At 38.6% G+C, this 17594-nt stretch overlaps 1 protein-coding gene and 1 long non-coding RNA gene across 4 annotated transcripts in view; one reads left to right on the top strand and one right to left on the bottom strand.

Moving 5' to 3' along the window:
* The window catches only part of LOC128177546 (uncharacterized), a 94640-nt gene that overhangs the window by 57473 nt on the left and 19573 nt on the right, over positions 1-17594 (top strand). For all 3 annotated transcript variants that reach the window (XM_052844283.1, XM_052844282.1, XM_052844284.1), the window contains 32 exons: positions 18-128; positions 241-426; positions 769-984; positions 1109-1390; positions 1611-1850; positions 2170-2436; positions 2705-2884; positions 3075-3182; positions 3292-3561; positions 4836-5045; positions 5135-5434; positions 5537-5692; positions 5887-6069; positions 6332-6493; positions 6665-6874; positions 7021-7200; positions 7539-7811; positions 8125-8259; positions 8381-8605; positions 8752-8883; positions 9184-9348; positions 9486-9608; positions 9937-10108; positions 10347-10522; positions 10696-10887; positions 11042-11263; positions 11424-11444; positions 12063-12316; positions 12764-12984; positions 13341-13561; positions 13968-14111; positions 14454-14618. In XM_052844283.1, coding sequence (XP_052700243.1) covers positions 18-128; positions 241-426; positions 769-984; positions 1109-1390; positions 1611-1850; positions 2170-2436; positions 2705-2884; positions 3075-3182; positions 3292-3561; positions 4836-5045; positions 5135-5434; positions 5537-5692; positions 5887-6069; positions 6332-6493; positions 6665-6874; positions 7021-7200; positions 7539-7811; positions 8125-8259; positions 8381-8605; positions 8752-8883; positions 9184-9348; positions 9486-9608; positions 9937-10108; positions 10347-10522; positions 10696-10887; positions 11042-11263; positions 11424-11444; positions 12063-12316; positions 12764-12984; positions 13341-13561; positions 13968-14111; positions 14454-14618 — 6102 coding nt within the window. The remainder of the gene's footprint in view (positions 1-17; positions 129-240; positions 427-768; positions 985-1108; positions 1391-1610; positions 1851-2169; positions 2437-2704; positions 2885-3074; positions 3183-3291; positions 3562-4835; positions 5046-5134; positions 5435-5536; positions 5693-5886; positions 6070-6331; positions 6494-6664; positions 6875-7020; positions 7201-7538; positions 7812-8124; positions 8260-8380; positions 8606-8751; positions 8884-9183; positions 9349-9485; positions 9609-9936; positions 10109-10346; positions 10523-10695; positions 10888-11041; positions 11264-11423; positions 11445-12062; positions 12317-12763; positions 12985-13340; positions 13562-13967; positions 14112-14453; positions 14619-17594) is intronic.
* LOC128177547 (uncharacterized) lies at positions 16101-17090 on the bottom strand. Its single transcript, XR_008242845.1, has 2 exons — positions 16628-17090; positions 16101-16397 (listed from the first exon to the last, which is right to left on the bottom strand). It is a non-coding gene; the product is annotated as an uncharacterized LOC128177547 (long non-coding RNA).

Below are 17594 nucleotides of genomic sequence, written 5' to 3'. Positions count from 1 at the left end.
CAACTGAATATTTCCAGGTTCCTATTGCCCCAGTGGCACAAAGCATGCTACAGAACATCTCTGTCCAGCAGGAACTTACAACAACAAAACTGGGGCCAACAGTGAATTTGATTGCCTCCCTTGTACAGGCAAGTTCTTGAGTTTTTTCCTGTCATTTTATGGTAATTATTATAACAGGAAGTTAGTATATGTTTCATTAACTTTTCAGTTATTTTCAAATATTATTATTTGTTTGACCAGGTGGTAAATACTGTAATGGTGATGGTCTAGCAGAGCCCACAGGAGACTGTGCCCCAGGGTGGTACTGTTCGGGTGGTGCCTATACAGACAAACCCACCACCTACGTCAACTCCACTACCCTGTACAGCACCAACTACTCCTGTCCGGTGTACGCTCTCAACAACACCGGCGGCATTTGTGAGCCAGGTAATGTAAATCAAATGTTTCTTGCTAAAGACTGTTTTACAATTTCTGTCACTGTGGTAACACTCTTTTGCAAGGCAGGGTGGTATAGCTTTGTGAAAATGACATAACAGCTTTGGTTTAAGAATTATCATTTAACTACCAGTATCCACCAGCTAAGATTTTGCCAAAGTTTATTAAATTACCCTGCAGAAGTGATGCACTGCAATTTTTTTGTGAAAGGGCTCATCAGATTTGGTATCAATATTGTCATGGTAAGCTCAATACAGATTAAGATTTAGACGTATTTGTCATTTTGTAATCAATAATAGAGAAATTTCAGTAGGATTTTGTCTTTTTGTGTAGGATACTACTGTCCAATGGGCAGCAGCCAGGCCCTCTCCTGCAGTCTGGGTAAATACTGTGAGACCTATGAGCTTTCCACTCCCACTGGAAACTGTTCCGCTGGCTATTTCTGTAATGGAACAGCCAGTGTTCCCAATCCCAGGGAGTGTGACATGGGCTACTACTGCCCAGAGGGCACCACAGTGCAGATGGCTTGTTCCCCTGGAACATTCTCAAGTAAGTCTGCATTGTTTTTTTCACTTTAAAGGTAAATGAAAAAGGTTTTGAATGGCATGATTAAAACAATTGTGGTAAGGATTCAATGAAACAGCTTTATTTAATTATTGACTTCAATTTTCAGATCGCACAGGCAACACTAATGATTCATTCTGCCTGCTCTGTACCGCGGGTAAATACTGTCAGGATTATGGACTTGCCCTACCCAATGGAGATTGCTTTGCTGGGTATTATTGCCCAGAAGGCCAGGATGTGCCACAGCCCACCAATTACGCATGCAGCCCAGGGCATTTCTGTGAAGTTGGAAGTTGGAATGAGACAGGATGTCCATCAGGAATGTACCAACCCCACTGGGCCAGATCCACATGTGAAATATGCCCAGCAGGCTCCTACTGCAAAGCATTTGGTAAGGTCTATTGCAAACTTGTAATACTTCAATCTAAATACCAGAAAAATCTTGTTAAAGGAACATATTTGAATGACATTAATCACTTTTCCTTACCTAATGATTCATTTATCACGTTAGAGATACATGTATGTAGAATTGCCGAAAATAGTAGCAGTGTGCATCAATTGTCAACATTTGTTTTACCTTGATCATCACATTGATCTCTTTCACTCTACAGGTGACTATGAGGTATTAGACGCCCCCAATGTTACCCTATCAGGGAACTATACTAACAGATACAGGAGTTACCGAGGCGTGTCCGTCCCCACAGTCTGTCCCCCGGGCTCTTACTGTCCCGCCGGAACCAAAGATGCCATGGAGTACCTCTGTCTGGAGGGAACCTACAGTAACAAGACCAGTCTAAACAACTACACACAGTGCACGGCTTGTGACCCCGGCTACTACTGCAGTGGACAAGGTATAGTGTTAATGACTTCTTCATGTAGGAGTCAAACCAACTCTCTAATAAAGAAATTGCTTAATGGAAAGTTGTGAAACCATGCAGACACTTCTTTAATGATAGTGTAGTTTTTGCCTTTTATGTTTACTGTTGCTTGGAAAGTCAAAATATTTATCAAAGTGCAATTTTTTCCGTAAAAAAATGTTGAACTCTTGTGATGTAGAAAGAGTTGTTAGTGATGTTTAGTTTTAACATGTACTGCCAATATCGAATTGTTATTTTAACTTTACCCAGTACTAAAGGACTTCAAATGCATGAATATTTTGTTCCTTTACAGGAAACACTGACTCTGTGACCCAGTGCTCTGCTGGTTACTACTGCACAAGTGGTGCCTACAACTCCACCCCCACAGACGGATCCACCGGCAACATCTGCCCACCGGGCAGATATTGTGAAGTGGGCAGCATCACTGGAGTGGGCTGCCCAGTGGGCACCTTCAGTAATCAGGCTGGGCTGAAGAGCAGCTCTGAGTGTACAAACTGCACTGGAGGGTACTACTGTGGAAGTACAGGACTAACTGTAGAGTCTGGGCTCTGTCACGCAGGTAAGAGATGGATGGAAACTTCTGTGTGTATTGAATTATCATTTCTTGATAAGTCAAGTCTTGTGGATGATAGGGATTTTTTGAATTAAAGAATACTTTTATCCTCATGTTTTGAGATATTTTAAAACACTGTTTAATCTTTAAAAATATTTTTATTACAATCGCTTGTCCATGAAATTATCAAGTTTGATAAGAGAGTGAGTTAAATTAAAATTTCATAGAAATTAAGTTACTGAATAAATACACTTGACATTTTCGGTATGTACAGGTTACTTCTGTACCCTGGGATCAGAAGAACCCGCCCCTGTGGGTAAAACCTATGGAGACGTATGTCCGGCTGGCTACTACTGTAACAATGGCACCCACACCCCAGCTCCCTGTCCCCCGGGGACATTCCTCAACTCTACGGGCATGGGAGACATCAACAACTGCCTGCAGTGTTCTCCAGGTAAATAACACTTCAACACTGCATTTATTTGAAATTTGGATTATTTCTATGAACCTTCAAAATAAAAGGATTTTAAAAAATCATCTTTATAAAATACTTAAGACATATTTTTTTTACATCATAATATAAAAAATTAAATGGCTACATTGTATAACATAATAACAAAGTGCTTGATTTGCTTTGATTACAGGATACTACTGTGATGCACATGGACAGACAGCCATTACAGCCGAGTGCGCTGCTGGTCACTATTGCACCTTGGGAGCAAACACATCTACTCCAACAGATGGCAGCACGGGTAACCCCAAAAATCTCACTTATATTTGTTATACAAGTTACTAAGTCTTTTGCAGAAGGATTGTTTTATAGATATTCAACCTCATCTACTCTGTTATTTCTTTTTACAGGGAACATTTGCCCAGAAGGTCATTACTGTATCCAAGGGTCCAGCAAACCAGAGCCGTGTGGAAATGGAACATACATGAACCACACTGGGGCCTCTGCCTGTTATATCTGCCCTGCTGGTCGTTACTGTGTGAACAGAGACAGGGCTGATGTCTGTCTCCAGGGCTACTACTGCCCAGAGGGCACTGGGGCCGATCTCCAGCCCTGCCCAACAGGCACATTTGGAAACACCACAGGACTCATCAATGAAACTCAGTGTACTCCTTGTACAGGTAATAATACAGGATTATGGAAAATTATTAGGGCCCCGCAAGGATTTGCGGGTGCCCTATAGTAATCACTCTGTCCGTCCGTCCTTCTGTCCGTCCGTCTGTCACTCTTCCGTCCACAAATTTCCTGTTTTTTTCTAATAACTTTTTTTATGGTTGCCCAATCAAGTTCAAATTTGGTATGGTAGTTCAGTAGGCAGAAATACATATTTTGATGCTAAGTTTGGTTCTCTATGTCTTCTGGTTTGGAGCTGGGGTGGTGGGGTATATTCCTAACTATGCATAAGAAGAATGGGCAAAGAGAGATAACTGCTGAGAATGAATGGGCAAAGAGAGATAACTGCTGAGAATGTTACCATTGTATACATGGAAGGCTGTGCAATATTTGTCCTTTGGGATTAATTAACCTTCCACAGGAAGAAAATCCTAAGCTTCATCTTTATCTGTCACATTGAGATTAATTACTGCACTGCCTGTGTCTGCAAATGAACTTTGTTTTGAAGTTAAGGTCAATTTTGAATGATGTGTAGTATTGTGTACATTCTTTGAAATATGGATTTAAAATAAAATATTCATATTTTATTTTGGTTAAAATACTGTACACAATGATTTATAATAATTTTATTAAAAAGAGGCAAAGCCTAGGTATCATTGCATTGGTATCAATTCTTTGTTTTTTTAACAAATTTTATTTCATCCCATGTTAACCCACTTTTTCCCGTGGATATGACTTTTGATATCCCACAGTTGTGACATTACAATGGGATTTGCCTAGGCGTAATGAAGTAAAATAATGTAGAGTTTTATAAACAGTGTAAACATTGATTGCGGTGTATAAAATATGGGATAAATAGAATCTCATGATTTGTAGTATAATATGATTTTTATCCAACTTGTATGTTTTATCCCCTCACTAAGGCTCAAGAAAAAAACACTTTAATTATTGGATGAAAATCATATCCAACTACAAATCACGAGATCCTATATATTCCAGTTCTTTATATCTTCTGCCGGGCATTTATTTTTCATCATTGTTGATATAAAGAGGATGGAATTCAAAGTTTTTTTCACTTCTCTATATTAATTGTCATAGCGGGGCCCTTCCTGACTGGTCAGTTTTCTAGTTAATTTACAGTACTGTAATTATTGTGGTTTAAACAGACAAGTTTTATAACTACAAATCATAAAAAGTCATAGCTTAACCCTTTTGTTCCTAATTTAGAAGTTTAGTGTTATTGTATTGAGAAATATTTTGAAATGTTGACCTATATTTGAAGGTGGCTCTTTCTGTGGGACCCCTGGAGCCTCCCAGCCTGATGGAGAGTGCTTGGCAGGCTATTATTGTGAGACGGGAGTAGACACATCTACACCCACAGACTCTGGAGCCCACAAAGGAATTGGAGGACAGTGCCCACTTGGATCATACTGTCCGAAGGGATCAACCACTCCAACACCATGTGCTGCTGGCTCATATACCAGTGTCAAACGTAAGAAAAATCTCACAATTTTCTAGGAAATTTTATGCTTACATTACTATCAGTACTTTGATTTTAACAAAATATTTTTATATTTTTAGAAAAGGGATCATGTGATCAGTGCACTGGTGGGTACTATTGTGTACAGAACACCAGTGACCCCAACTCCTTCCCCTGCCCTGTGGGTCACTACTGCCCCCCGGGCACTCAGTATGACACCCAGTACAAGTGTTCCTCGGGCTCCTACAATCCACTACCCACCCAGAGCAGCTCCACGGCCTGTAAGCTGTGTGACGCAGGCACCTACTGCTTTGGGGAGGGACTGAGTGCCCCCACAGGAAACTGTAGCCAAGGCTGGTTCTGTACTGGAGGGGCCTCAGAGTCCAAACCACTGGTGCTTGGTAAGTTTTTGCCCTTATGACAAGGAGTGAGTCTCATATTTACTATTAACAAATATATGTATTATACATTTGAGATTTTAAACTGATGTCTGTTTTCTACAGGTAACTACACCAGTATAGATGTGTGTACCTGCCCTGCCAACAACTATACAGGGGGTAAGTGTCAGCCGGGCTCCTTTTGTCCTGAGGGATCCTCCGCCCCCACCTCCTGTACTGCAGGGATGTACTGTGATGACTACGAATTGGCCACACCTAAAGGTCTGTAATAGTTCTGTGTGGAGATACAGTATCTTCCCAGAATTGCTTATAAACATACTTGAAGTTTACAGCTAGGATATAGAAATTTTTTCGATATTAATATATGGCTGCATGCTTATTATGAGAGATAAAAAACTTATTTTGTTTGGACTGCATGCATTAAATTCTTTGTATAAACCTTTCGCATTTATCAGGAAATTGTCAAGCTGGGTACTATTGCCCCACCGGTCAGACAGAGGCAAACCCTGCCCCCTTCCTGTGTATTGCTGGTCACTACTGTGAGGAGGGGTCAGGCACACCCACTCAGTGTCCAATTGGAACTTTCTCCAATGCCACCGGAAACAGCAATGTCACGGACTGTAAACCCTGTACCGCAGGTGAGCAAGCTTTTATATTAGAAAATGATTACATTTTCAAAAAGCATATTATAACTGTATTGACAAATCTGATGATGAAATGTAAATCATTGATGACAGTATGTAGTGAAAATTGACCTAGTTCTATGAAGGAAGAATCTAATGTCTCATCTCTGTGAAATATGAAATACTTTGGATGCAGTTTAGTGGTGCAGTTGTTAGTGAAATGAACAACTGTACATTATATTTCTTATCTAACTTGTACCTCATGACTGCTTTGTAGGGTTCTATTGTGATGGCCTGGGTCTAGTTGCTGAAACAGGGCCATGCACTGCAGGATACTATTGCCCTGAGGGTCAAACTACAGGAGCACCATCAGCTTATGTATGCCCTACTGGATCATACTGCCCTACAGGAAGTGCCCTACCAAACATTTGTCCAAGAGGTAAGCAGGATAAATTGATTGTCTGTAAATCAATGAAGTCTATTATAAATTCACTGATAAACTTAATTAGGCTTCATGGGACTGTTTGATCTGTAATTACAATTGAGGTCAAAAAGGTTGCATTGAAATTCATTAGAAATATTTTAAGTATCTCATAAATTTTTTGTACAGGTAAATACAACTATCAGACAACACAGGCCACCTGTTTGGACTGTCCGGCCGGTAAATACTGTGACCCCTATGAGAATGGTAATGTGACGGGAATCGTGACCCCTCTGAGCTGTCCTGCAGGGTACTACTGCCCCCTGGCCACCGGCTACAACATGACCAACCCCTGTCCCTCAGGAACCTACAGTCCTTTCACAGACCTCGATGCTGCTGGTGAGTGCTGAGTCATTGAAATATCATTTACAGTGAATACAGAAGAGTTAAAAGTGTGCTTCTGAGTTCAGCTAAATATATTCCAGAACATGAAATGTATACTCAGTCTGTTAGTTTTTGAATGAAACAAATTTATTTCATTTCAGCTTCGTGCAGTTCCTGTGACCCAGGTAAATACTGCCAGACCCCGGGCCTGACCGCCCCAGAGGGAGACTGTGCCACCGGTCACTGGTGTATGTTTGGAGCCAACACCTCCACCCCTACAGATGGTATCACCGGGGATGTGTGCCCCCAGGGAAGCTACTGTCCAGTAGGCAGCTCAAGAGGTAGGGACTTGCAAACTGTTTTACTGTAGATATAAAGTGCTTAGTCTTGAGGTAGGGACTAAAAAACTTTTATACTATAGATATAAATTTCTTAGTCTAAAAGTAGGGACTTACAGACTGCCATGCTATAGAATAATGAGATATAATTTAAAGTACTTAGCTTTTATTATTTGACTTTCTTACCGGAGGTCTGAGGGGACTTGGCAACACGTCTCCCTTTAGTTGTGTGATCACTTATCTGCACATCATACAATGTAAAATGCAAAAAAAAAATCATATCTCTTATTTTATTATTTCATTCCATATATTTCATATCATATTCCATTTGCTTCTTATAGGAGAATACTGTCCACAAGGAACTTTTGGCAACACTACTGGACTGAGGTCAGCCAATGAGTGCATCGCCTGTGAACCAGGATACTACTGCCCCACCCAGGGGCACGTCAAGCCGTACGACCAGTGTAATGCTGGTTACTACTGCTCTGGAGGCTCCATAGAGGCCAATCCAGTGGCCAAGAGCTACGGTTACATGTGTCCCGTGGGACATTACTGTCCCAAGGGAACCCCAGTCCTGGTACCATGTCCCAAAGGAACCTACCAACCAGGCACAGGTATATAGTGCTTAATAATGATGTTGCCTGTTTGTGCAAGTGTTTTTTAAGTTACAATTTGTGCAACTGTTTTTGACATACTGCTGACAATTTTAACAAAAAATATCAGCTTTTTATCCTATAAAATTAAAAGGTGTTGAAGAAATAAATTTTTATTAGGTTTCCCGTTCACTAAGGTAGTATCATGAGCGCAATTAGCTCCATCTTAGTTTTATTATCTTATATATGTGATGTATTAAAAATTATCATATTCAAGTAATGAATATTCCCCAAAAATAAACTCGCTGTTATATGAAAAACTCTTCTCTCACAGGAAAAACTCAGTTGTCGGACTGTGTGAACTGTTCGCCGGGCCGGTACTGTCTGGAGTCTGGTAATGACACCACAACAGCTGATTGTCAGGCCGGCTACTACTGTGTCAGTAAAGCTGAAATTCCCAACCCAACAGGTACACTATCATTAAAGATATAAAATAAATCTATTTTTCTAGTAATATACATGATACAATACTCATATATGAATCATTTAGCCCTGGTTTTTCATTAATCTGTGAATACTTGTGTTAACAGATGGAACAACGGGAGACATATGCCCCATTGGTCATTACTGCCCCACTGGTTCGTCCACTCCCCAGCCTTGCAGTTCATCAACTTACATGAACCACACAGGTGCTGCAGCCTGTTACACCTGCCCCCAGGGCTACTTCTGTACCTCTGGCAGCACTGCTGATCCGTGCCCCCAGGGTTATTACTGTCCGATTGGAACGGGCACAGACAAGAAACCTTGCCCCGTGGGTAAGTACCATAGTGACTGTATATAATTATCATTAGTTGTATTGATACAGGTACATGTAACTTAATTGGTTGTATTAATATAATTAGTACATGTACATAATATGTAATTTGAGGAGGAACTAATTTGATTGGTTGTATTGATACAGGTACATTCGGAGCAACAGACAGACTGAGCAATGAGACGGAGTGTACGGCCTGTACTGGCGGCCATTACTGTGACTCCCAGGCCCTCACCCAGCCCGCCGGGGGGTGCAGCGCAGGATATTACTGTATCTCAGGTACTCAACAAAATGAACATAAAAACATAGCAACTAATTTACACATCAACTTATTCAGTCTTTAATATTTATAAATGTTTCATGCAATATAATTACCTAAGGAAACAAAATGTTAGAATAAGTTCAGTGGAGTGTAATTGTAAATCTAGCAATTTTTTTATGAACCCATTTCAATGATTGCTTTATTTTTTTAATCAAGGAATTATCCAATACTCTTCTTGTAACAAGATTCATAAATGTAGCTGGTATTTTGTATGAACTTTTTATCAATACTTACATTTGCTGTTGTTTTCTGTTTAGGCGTTAACATCGCGTCACCTGCAGTGGCTGGATCATTCCTCGGAGACGGAGGGGTTTGTCCCCCTGGAACAGAATGTCCATTCAATTCCAGCTACCCCACACCTTGTGCCCCCGGAAAATATGCTCCAATGGCAACGACAGCAGCTTGTAATGATTGTCCAGCAGGTGATTAATACTACCTTTTTTCTCAGAACTTTTGTGATTGAATATTAATTTGTGAATTCATAGATTACGATCTTGTATATCACTTGTAAATTAATATTGTTGTTTATGATTTGACCTCTGACTTTTGTGAATGACAGGTTACTACTGTGTGAACGCTACCATCACCCCCACCATCTGTCCTGTGGGTCATTACTGCCCCAAGAACACTGAATTTGACCAACACTACCCCTGTCCTCCAGGAACTTACTTCAACCAGACAGGTCAGGACTTCTATCCATATAGTGCATAGAATGTTACAAACTTTGTCACTATAATTTTCCATTGGTGTTTAATCTTTTTGGATATGTCATGTACAAATTCTTTTCGGTTTAAATGTCTCCCTTTTTAAAATATCAGTGACAATGTTACAGCATAAAAGGATAATTTTCATGGAACTTTTGGATTACTTTTTGATGAAGAAATTTCTATTCTATACTTACATTTTAAGTATTTAGCTAGAAAAGTTTAGTCATCTTATTGCAACTTGAGAATATTTCTCTCTCAACTTAACAATATTTAAAAAATGAAATCTGTTGCATTCCACATTAGGTGCCTTGGCAGAGACAGACTGTATGGACTGTCCCCCTGGACAGTATTGTGAGGGAACAGGAAATGTCTTCCCCACAGGATTCTGTGACGAGGGATTCTGGTGTGGAGGGAAATCTTTCCAGAGACGGCCGTACGACACAGGGAATCTCACCGTCATCAATGGAACTACCAAGTAAGCTAAGTCTAAGTATTTTCTCTCTTTCCTGAAACTTTTGGGAACTTTATACAAAATGAAATTTTATAAACATGCTATGCCATGTACACCACATCAAGTTATAAAATTCTACAAACTTTAATGTTATGCCATAAAGTCAAATCATGAAACCCCATGAAATTAGTGAATAAATGCTATGCCATTTTAAGTCCCAATGTCAAGTCAATGTACTCAACAGCTGTCTGTTATCTTTTAGTGACCTATATTCCAATGACACCTGCGCCCCTCTGTGGGGATGTGTGTGCCCAGCTTTCCAGATGACCAGTGGTGGTATCTGTCCCATGGGATACTACTGCCCAGTGGGCTCCTCCCAGCCCTCGGCCTGTACCCCAGGAATGTACTGCGAGACTCCAGGGCTGCCTCTACCAACAGGTGCAGATTTAGACAATCTTATCATGTTCAATTTGTATTTTATACTTGATGCTCTGAGATCAGGTTTTGCCATCTGTAAAAAATCATCAAGACAAAGATAAAAATATATGTTGAAACCTGAATTTATGTCTGAAAGATATTAATATTGAAATATTGTTTTTCTTCTTATATAGGAAACTGTAGTGCTGGTTGGTACTGTAACCTTACAAGCTCCACCAAGTATCAGCACATGTGTCCAGCTGGCTCCTACTGTCCATCCGGATCTGACATCCCAACTCCATGTCCAGCCGGAACCTACTCCGGTTTGGATAACAATGGAGCACTCACTGACTGTCTCAACTGTACAGCCGGCCACTACTGTCATGGTAACGTCCTCTTCTAATAAACTTTAAGCTAATTATCTGTACAGCCTTTATGAGGATAACATTATCATGTTTCTGTAAGATTTTATAAACAACAGAGAGAATATTTGTACCTTACAATGGTCAATGAATGGTTCCTGTTGTTTTGTCTCTGCAGGTCTTGGAAACACTGCCCCTACTGCCCAGTGTGCGGCAGGCTACTACTGCCCCGGGGGACAGGAATCTAGCACCCCATCAGGACTCGAGTGCTTTGCGGGCCACTACTGCCCACAGGGCTCTAATTACCCAATCATGTGTGACAATGGAACCTATCAAGTCAACCCAGGCCAAGATAGCTGTCTGACTTGTCCAGCCGGATACTTCTGTGATGCTGCATCAGGTAAAAAAAGAAAGAAGAAAAACCCATCAACAATCAATGGGATATTATAATTCTATATTTAAATATGTTATAGTTTCTCACATTCTGGGAGAAACTGGTTGTAGTCTGGTACATATTCTTATTATGATAAGTCATTTAATTTGATATTTGTCTCTTACAGGGAATGTGACTTATGTGAATGGTAATTGAATCACTTGCATGTTGTAACCCTTGTCATGTTAATCCACTTGTTCATACAGTTATTATCCTACTCACATACAGGAAAAAATGCGTATAACACCAGTTGCATGAATTGTATCTTAATTTCCAGTAATTAAAGCATACTCTTGATGTCTGAACATACATTAATATTATGTATATGCCTGTTTACTCTGATTTTATGTAACACTTGTGCATGTCTCTTTATTTTCCCTCACCTTTGAAATTATATTATTCATTGTAATTAATTGTCATGTATGATTAATCTGTATGTTTTTCGGATTATTGTATGCATGATTGAAAATTTAAAGAGAAACCATGAATACTTTGAATTTGATACTTAGTCTCAGATTTACCTTATAATGCATGTTTTGACAATACACATTCACTTATCATTATTTCGCACCATATTACTCACTCTTCATTTATATTATCTGTAAAGCACCCTTATTCCTCATTTTTCAATTTTTATGAAAAGAATAAGTCCATTTTTAAATATTCTGTATAAAACTTATTATGATACTACATATCATATTTGATTTAAAATGAAGATTTCTTTGAATATAATCTCAGACTTACTGTTGAATGTTTACTATTTAAGGCAACCCTGTAGTGAACCCTACCGCTTGCCCAACGGGATATTACTGTCCCGAGGGAACAATATCCGGACAGTCCTATCCGTGTCCCATCGGAACCTTCGGTCCCAATCAATACCTGTTTGCTCAGGAGAACTGCACATCTTGCACGGCAGGTTATTACTGCGAACGGGCAGGATTATCTGCCCCTACTGCAGAGTGCTATGGAGGATACTACTGCACAGGTGGCGCTGAGATTGCAGAACCTATATCTCACAATGTAAGTTATAATTACTTCCCCTTTTTTTGATACATGTACAAGTAGCTTGCAGAATAGACGAGTTAATGTCATTATCTTGTTTACTGTCAATGATTAATAAAGTTTGTAGGTAATAAAAACTGGCAAAATTTTCCATAATCAAGTTAGGTACCGTATATCGTGATGGTCTAATTTTCACTTTTGTCACAATCTCTTTTAAATCTCAAATTATTGAAAACACAGAAATTATATCCTGTATCATTTTCTATGAGAAACTTTTTAAATCGTTAAAAATGACTGACACAAATTAAAAATGCTACACATATTCGCAATTTTTCACAAATTTTGTAATACACCCCAAAAAAACCCCGATATACGGCACATTTACATGTATTCCCTTCTATGAATGGATAATAAGTTCGGGGACAAATGTGAGGATCATAACTTTTTCTTCCTTATTGTCTATAGGTAAACCTGACCCATAATGTCACCTTCACTGGAAACAACGAGTGTCCAACGGGATACTTCTGTCCCAACGGAACCAGCTACCCCAAGCCCTGTCCGATAGGAACATTCTCAGAGGTGGCAGGGGTGTCCCAGGAGAGCGACTGCCTACCATGTCGCCCCGGGCGATACTGTAATCAACAGGCCTTCATCATGATCACCACCGCCCCCAACTGCTCCGCAGGGTATGTACTTGGAATGGGGATTTTTTATCAAACTTTTTTTTGCCAAAGACTTTATGATTGTTACGTAACTACATGTAATATGTATGGCCAAGAGGTTTATGTTGAAATAATTACTGGTTGGGAATTTTAGTGATTGAGCTTTGGCTTTATTAACTCGGTAGACTGATTTGTATTTATTTTGTGTTAGTTTTTGGTTAAAAAAGTTATTATATTTTTGTCAATGTATGTGATGTTAAAAAAAATGCAATACCAACACATACATATAGGAATGTATCTGTAAACTGTTGAAAAAGGAAATCAGGCAACAAAATAGTTTTTGGATAATCAGAATGTTCATTAACTATCTTTCTTAACAGGTATGTGTGTACAGGAGGAGCCAATAGCTACATCCCCACCATCCCCACCCACGGCTACATGTGTCCCACAGGACACTACTGTGTGGAGGGCACCACCCAGGAGCAGGGCTGTCCCCTGGGGACCTACCAGTCCAACATGGGACAGGACCACTGCCTCAGCTGTCCCGCCGGGAAAATGTGCACAGAGGTGAACCTGACCCTGCCCCTGGACTGTATGACAGGTATGTGGATCAGTTTGATAACTGTGTATTCAAGGATTGTGTGATGATTAGCTTTGTCTCACTTGTTCTTTTTGAATAACTAGAACTAGTTTAATTTATATTTAATATGTTTTGTATCAGATGAAGACTGAATCAATTTGGTTACAATTTGTATCAAGGGATAAAGAGGTGCTCAGTGAAATCAAACTTCATTTTTTTCAGAATATTTAAGATATCTTTGAAATTGATATTAATAAGAAATAAGTAGAAAAAGTTAGAATAAAGTTTAATGGTTTTGATACCTTTCTTCTTGAAATTAATTTAAGTGTTCTCTGATTTTTGCCTTGATTGCGCCTAATAGTCAATAATCATAATCTAAATTCTTTGACTGTATCTGATCAGTGTGTTCTCTATGTGTGATTTACAGGGTACTACTGTCTGGCTGCCCAGGACCCGATCCCCTGTCGCAACGGAACCTACAACAATGTAACAGGAAGGAGCTCAGAGTCGGACTGTGTGGACTGTCCGGTGGGAAAATACTGTGAAGGACTCGGAAACAGTGTCCCTGATGGTCAGTGAATAGTCAATATTTCTTGCTGTCTCCAATATCTTGTTCAGTTTTGAATGATAGATCTGGAATTTTTTTTTAGCATTTATCAGTACTAATTATGAAGTTACACATTTTTAAAATTAAATCAATTAAAAGATTAAATTAAAAAATACATGTACGTAAAAGGATACATTACTTGAAATAATATAAATCTAGCAAGTTATAAGAAAGCTTTAATTTTGAATCACAATCTCCATTGTTACAATCCAAGACTCTTACTGATTATGTGTGGTATTATTGTTCCACAATTAGATGAATGTGTTTTTAATTCTATGTACCCAAATGTTTAAAATCTGTGTTCAGGTGACTGTGATGCTGGATACTTCTGTGAGGGTGGAGCCAACAGCAGGGCCCCCTCACCCTCCCCCACCTACCCCAACAATGGACTCTGTGACCCGGGCAGATACTGCGTCTCAGGGACCAGTATGCAACAGGAGTGTCCCCCGGGAACGTTCAGAAACACCTCAGGTAATCATTTCCCTACCCCCCATCAAATTATTTTATTGGCATTATGTCAAATTTTATGTTAAAACAGATCTGAAGGAAGTAACTTTAAACTCAAAATCAAAGACATTGCAGTTTCAATGCATACCTGTTAACCTTTCAAAGCTGCTATGTGGGAGAATCTCCCCCTTACCAACTTGGCTAAGGGGGAGATTTTGCGTTAACGACGTTTTTTCATGCGAAATGCAAATATATATTAAAAATACTGTTAGATACCTTATTTTACCATTGTAATTAATGCATTTGCAATCATTTTAAATTTTATTATTTCTATGACTACTAGTGTGCAATTACAACTTGTGTTGCTGTACATGTTCAGAAAACTATTATTTTGTTTGCATGGTACAATACAAGAAGTCAATAGTGCCACTTTTTATATTAAGTCTTCTTATTGTTCAGTATTGAACCATCACTGCATGCTGACATCTAGGGTTAACACAGAAAATTTATTTTGCGTATTTTGAATTTGCAGTTAAACCCAGTTAAGAAAATACCAGTAAATAATATTCATTAAAATTATTTTTTGCCTTATATATAGGATAGATTTTTAATTCACAAAACATGTATTTCTCCAGTATCATTTAAAAATGATCCTTGTTGTAATATCTATAGCATCCCTGTAATTCATAGTACCGGTACTATAAACTAATAAAGTTTAAAAACTCTTGTGAAACGCTTTTTTATCGGTAGCTTGTATAAACTCTCAGTGTTCCAAACTCACTTTGATTTTTACCGACCGTGCTTGCCAGACAGAATTAGTCACGACTCACTGCACGTGGCTTGGGTGCTTTACCTGTGCACCTGTTAAGTGACACCACTGGCTGTGTATTTTTTTCTTTGGTGTTACAGAGAAAAACAAGATGTTTTAAGCTTTCACTTATTTTTTTATAAGGCCTATGCATAACTAAATACGTAACTGATTTAAGTCAAAACCGGAAGTAATCGTAAAAAGTAAACTCCCAGATAGCATGACTACGTTGGGCCAACGTTGGCCCTTAGTTGTTCATTACGTTGTACCAACGTTGGCAGACTACGTTGGGCCAACGTTATTTTGCTCATCGGCCCTACGTTGGTCCAACATGTTGAGCCTACGTTGGTCCAACATGTTGGACCAACGTAGGGCCGATGAGCAAAATCACATTGGCCCAACGTAGCCTGCCAACATTGGTCCAACTTAATGAACAACTGAGGGTCAACGTTGGCCCAACGTAAAGATTACGAGGAAAATTACATCGGCCTAACGTCCTCTGTCAACGTTGGTCCATCCTAGTAATCAGGTGAGGGCTAACGTAGTGACAACGATCAAACTTTCAATGGCTAAACGTAGCATGTCGGCACTTATTCAATGTAATCCCAATTTAAATTCAACACTCTTGTTCAATTAATTCCTGTTTGCTGTTTGGCTATTAAGATGCAGAAGTTCAAATATTCTATGCAACGAAAACCTAGTATACAGATTTTATTTTTTCTTAGTAAAAATTTACAATACATTTAAACACTTTTTAGAATTAAAAAGAATCGCCAGCATATTTCTTTGTCTATGTAAATTCCTTAGTAACAATCGAACTGTAGGGTCTGATCACTGTCCGGGTCACTGGCTTTAGTGGCTTGGTTTACCTCCTTGCTTTTTTTCTTTCTTCCCTTTTTTCCCTTCACCTTCACGGTCTTTGAAAAATGGAACCCGTCCTTCCTTATTTCTACATCTGTTGCAGAGGCACACAGTCTGTTTTTTTCTTACTGCGGCTGAAAATGTAATTTTAGTTGTTATTTTTATTGTGCAATATGAATTAACGTTATCTGTTATACTGTAAAGGAATGTATAATATGATTATGAATGCTTCTATATTTTTTTAATTTAACTCATTGACAATTCAAACATTATATAATATAAAGAAACATTGCACAAGCATTCGATTTCTTGAAAGAAAACTATTACTTACATAAGTTAATATAATAAATTATCATGTACTTACTTTTTGTAGCATATATATCCCCAATCTTCTAATGTATAATTCGTAGAGTAGAAAAAACACTATTTACTATAGGTGTACATGCACACCGGTTGCAATATATTCGAAATAAAACGTGGCAGTTTTGACCATCCTTGTTATATCAGATGACCGATCTCCAAGGAAACTGGCCAGTCCCATGCTGTGAGTAGCACTGACCTAGATACTTGGGCAGTAAAGGAGCTCCGTCTGCCTCTTAATTTCGACACTTTAAGATTCGTTATGCAATAGGAGCTCCAGCTACACGTGTACATACAGCTCATCAGATTTATATAAACAATAAACATCCCTCAACAGAGCAACAATGGCCAACATATATGACCCGAAAGTTTTTAATAATTAAGCCCAATACAATTTACAATGCTCCACTAAATTTCTCAAAAAATAAAAAAAAATTCATTGTCGGGTTTAAAATCTAACAACGAACCAACGTTGGGCCAACGTTTGACAGTTTAAAACTTTTTATATTAATACTGTGGTTTCATCAATATTCGTTGAATACCAATTTTCGTGGATTTCGTTGTTTAGTTGATCCACAAAATTAAATGTTCATTGAAGTCCAATTTCTATTAATATTTTGTATTGATATGCCGGTTGGCCACGAATTTATGTATCCTTGAAACTGTGATTTTTACTTTATCCACGAAAATTGATACCCTCGAATATTAATGAAACCACAGTAACATATATTAACTATTTTTCAACCCAAATTACTGAGATCTATATGCATACAATGTATCATGTTATGTATTCCAAAGTAAGAGAAATAGATTAAACTCAACTAGTTATACATACAAACTTTTTAATTAACATTTTCATGTGTTAAAACATAATTAAGACACTATAAATTCCTTATAATTGCAATCAAAATTAACAGATCAAATCACATTATTTACTCACCTATACCTTAAATTTTTGTGGTTGTGTTTAT

Source organism: Crassostrea angulata, chromosome 3, assembly GCF_025612915.1.
Source record: "Crassostrea angulata isolate pt1a10 chromosome 3, ASM2561291v2, whole genome shotgun sequence".
Taxonomy (NCBI): Eukaryota; Metazoa; Mollusca; class Bivalvia; order Ostreida; family Ostreidae; genus Magallana; species Magallana angulata.
This window is presented reverse-complemented; position numbering and strand designations above follow the sequence as displayed.